General features: G+C 40.0%; 1 protein-coding gene across 1 annotated transcript; it reads right to left on the minus strand.

Annotated features, from left to right (window-relative positions):
- Positions 1–62: 62 nt before the first annotated feature.
- LOC121965956 (dynactin subunit 1-like) lies at positions 63–2,821 on the minus strand (the record flags this gene model as incomplete). Its single annotated transcript, XM_042516063.1, has 6 exons — positions 2,627–2,821; positions 1,566–1,697; positions 1,327–1,455; positions 510–652; positions 261–427; positions 63–74 (listed from the first exon to the last, which is right to left on the minus strand). Coding segments are annotated over exons 1-6 (778 nt in total), but the record flags the coding sequence as incomplete, so codon positions are not given.
- Between the last annotated feature and the right edge of the window lie 163 nt (positions 2,822–2,984).

Consider the following 2,984-nt stretch of genomic DNA (forward strand, 5'->3'; position numbering starts at 1 on the left):
TTTTTTTTAAACATAAATTAGCATGCAAGATCAACAACGTGTCACTACAAGCAGGTCGATACCTTTTTGTTCCTCTGCAGAAAAAAACCCCACAAAAATAGAAAAGAGTGAGACAGAGAGGAGGTCACAGGTTGTTAAGGTCAAAGGCAGCTGGTGTTAAATAATGATAAATATTCAAAAAATTGTCTTGTTCGTATTAATTTGGCTCCTTCGGTTCTTTATTAGAAATATACGATTTATGATGCACTTTTCCTGCTCACCTCCGGCCATTCCTGTGACGATGGAGGCGATTCCTGACGGGCCGGTTCCTCTCAGCCCGTCGATGGTCATCTTCGACTGGCTGTTGATTCGCTGCTTCAGCTCGGCCTTCTCCGACTCCAGCTGGTCGATGTCGGCCTGCAGGGCGTCCATCGTCTCCTCGAACTCCCTGCAGAGAGGAGGACAACATCACACGGCTGCGGATTCAGGTCGTGAGTCTGAATCTGCAGTCAGAGGGTGTTTTTTCTTACTTCTCCTTCTTCTTCAGCAGCGTCTGAGCCTCGTCCAGCCGAGTCTGAATCTTTTCAACGCGTTCGTCCGCGTCTTTGGACGAACTGTCCAACTTCTTCTCCAGCAGACTGAGACGGACGTTCGCCTCGCTGAGCTCCTCTCCCTGAAAACACACAAGTTTCACACTATAAACATTTCTTTAATCCGTCATTGTTACTCAGTCTGCAGATATTTTTCTTGATTGACGTGGTATTTTGAAGGGAATTTGGCTATTTATTAATTCTTTCTGATTTGTTTTTTGTACTTTTAAGTCTCCATAAGGTGTCAGAGTGCATAAAACAGCATCAATATAGAACTTGTTTATTTAAAAAAGTGACAGAAGAGGATTCCCCACACCCTCTGACAGAGGTCCTAACAAAGACCCTAATGTCCGAAAATCCTCGAAATATCATAAAATCGTGGAGACATCCTAAAATCCGAGATGTCTTAAAGGCCCCTGGCCTCCTGGATTTTGCAGAATTGGTCCCCCAGCACAGTAATTTGAGCGTCCCTGCTCTGAGCTTCCGAAGTTTTAATCGGCCCCTAAAGAAAACAGTTTTAATCATGTTTGTGAAAAACTTGACTTTGGGCTGCATCTCAAATCAATCATCAGCTTTCAGCTTTCAGATGACGTATGTAGCTTCTGTGTGGTTTGTACTGTTGACCTGCTCCCACTAAACGTCCACTGTCCCCATTAAAAAGACAAAAAGGCTCTCTGGAGGGGAGCCGTTTTGTCTTCATTTGCCCAGATTTGACTTGATTTGCTGCATGTTTCAGCCGGTAAGCGTGTTAACGTACTTTGATCTTGAGAGACTTCTTCAGCTCTTTGATGACCGTCTCTCTGTCCTCCAGCTTCATCCCCAGACCCTCTGCGTCTGTGATTTCAGCCCGGAGAGCCGCCGCCCGCAGGTCCACCGGCGGCGGGTTCTGATCGATGACAACAGAGTGAATTTAAAACTTAAACTCTGATTCCTGCTGTCAAAAACAAAAACGTTTAAAAGAGTTTTGAAACAAGAAACCTCGTCGGGCTGAGTCACCTTGTTCTGAGGCCTCTCTGAGTCATACTCGCCCTCCTGCATGGCGGTGGCCATCTTGTTCATGGTTGCTATGACGATGCCACAGGACTGTCGCAGACACTCGTAGGGGTTGGCGCCCTGGGAGCCATAAATCTAAAAATGATCGTATGTTTATCAATAACCAGAGCAGTCACTGTCCTAACGGCAATATTTGGTGCAATATTACGACCACAGCGATCCTCTGTGCAATTATTCAAAAATTCCTCCAACTCTTCGATGCATGTTATATGTAACATGCGACACATCATATGCATATTTTTAGTTTTATTCTTACTCATGTATATCTCTGGTGTTCACTGCAGCATTGCACATATATTAATATTTTTATATTTTTAACCTTTGTACTAGTTTTATACTTTGTGTTGCAGCACATTTTAAACATTCAGCACATTATATATTATCATCAAATATTCACATACTAGTGCTAATTGTTTATGTTTATGTAATTTTACAAACTTTACTCACGCAGCATATTACATGCACTTTTTAAAAAAATATTTACATACTAGTGTTAATTGCCTGTTTGTGTATTTATTTACATTTAGATTTTTTTACATACTCAGCATATTTTACTTACTTTTATATTTAAATATTTTCATACTCATGCTAGTTGTTTACTATAACTGTGTTTTTGTACTTTATATTTTATTTGGCGGAACTACGGTAAATACAATATTTCCGAGGAACATGTGAAGGCAACATAAAATCCACTTTTACTGTCTTTCTTTTAACTGTATTTCACCTTTATTTATTTTATTTTTTTACTTATTTATTCAGGTACACACTTACATGTATCTGTTTTTGTGAGTGAATACATATAAGTACAATAGTATTAGTAGTATCCTTAACTTTGGGCAACTAAACTAAAATAAGATAAAATAAAACTACACTAAAAATAAAATAAAATAGAATAAAGTAAGTTTCTGAGGCTGTGATATTCATATATTTCTTTTTGTTGTTCACAGTTATGTTTTTTGTGTGATTTCTCTTATTCAGATAAACTGAGGTACGATGGCGTATACCTGCTCTCCCGCCTTGAACGCCACGTCCTCCAGTTTGACGGCGGACAGACCCTCCTGCTCTCCGAGAGGCGACATCATCTGAGCTCCGGCCGCCGCCACTTCCTGCAGAACCGCCACCACCCAGGTCAGGTGTTTCCTGCAGTCAGAGAGGGTGTCGGACACCTGCGGGACAAAGGTCACCGTGACTTCAATCATCACAACAAATGAGTGCATTTATCTGGAAGTCTGGATGATCGTTAAAAAATCAAATTAACTAAAATTTAATTAATTAAAATTAGTTTCATACTTTCATATTTTATTAATAACTTTACCAAGAGGTAGACTTCTTTATTTTCTTTATTTAAAAATTTTATTTTTC

Source organism: Plectropomus leopardus, unplaced genomic scaffold, assembly GCF_008729295.1.
Source record: "Plectropomus leopardus isolate mb unplaced genomic scaffold, YSFRI_Pleo_2.0 unplaced_scaffold22512, whole genome shotgun sequence".
Classification (NCBI taxonomy): Eukaryota; Metazoa; Chordata; class Actinopteri; order Perciformes; family Serranidae; genus Plectropomus; species Plectropomus leopardus.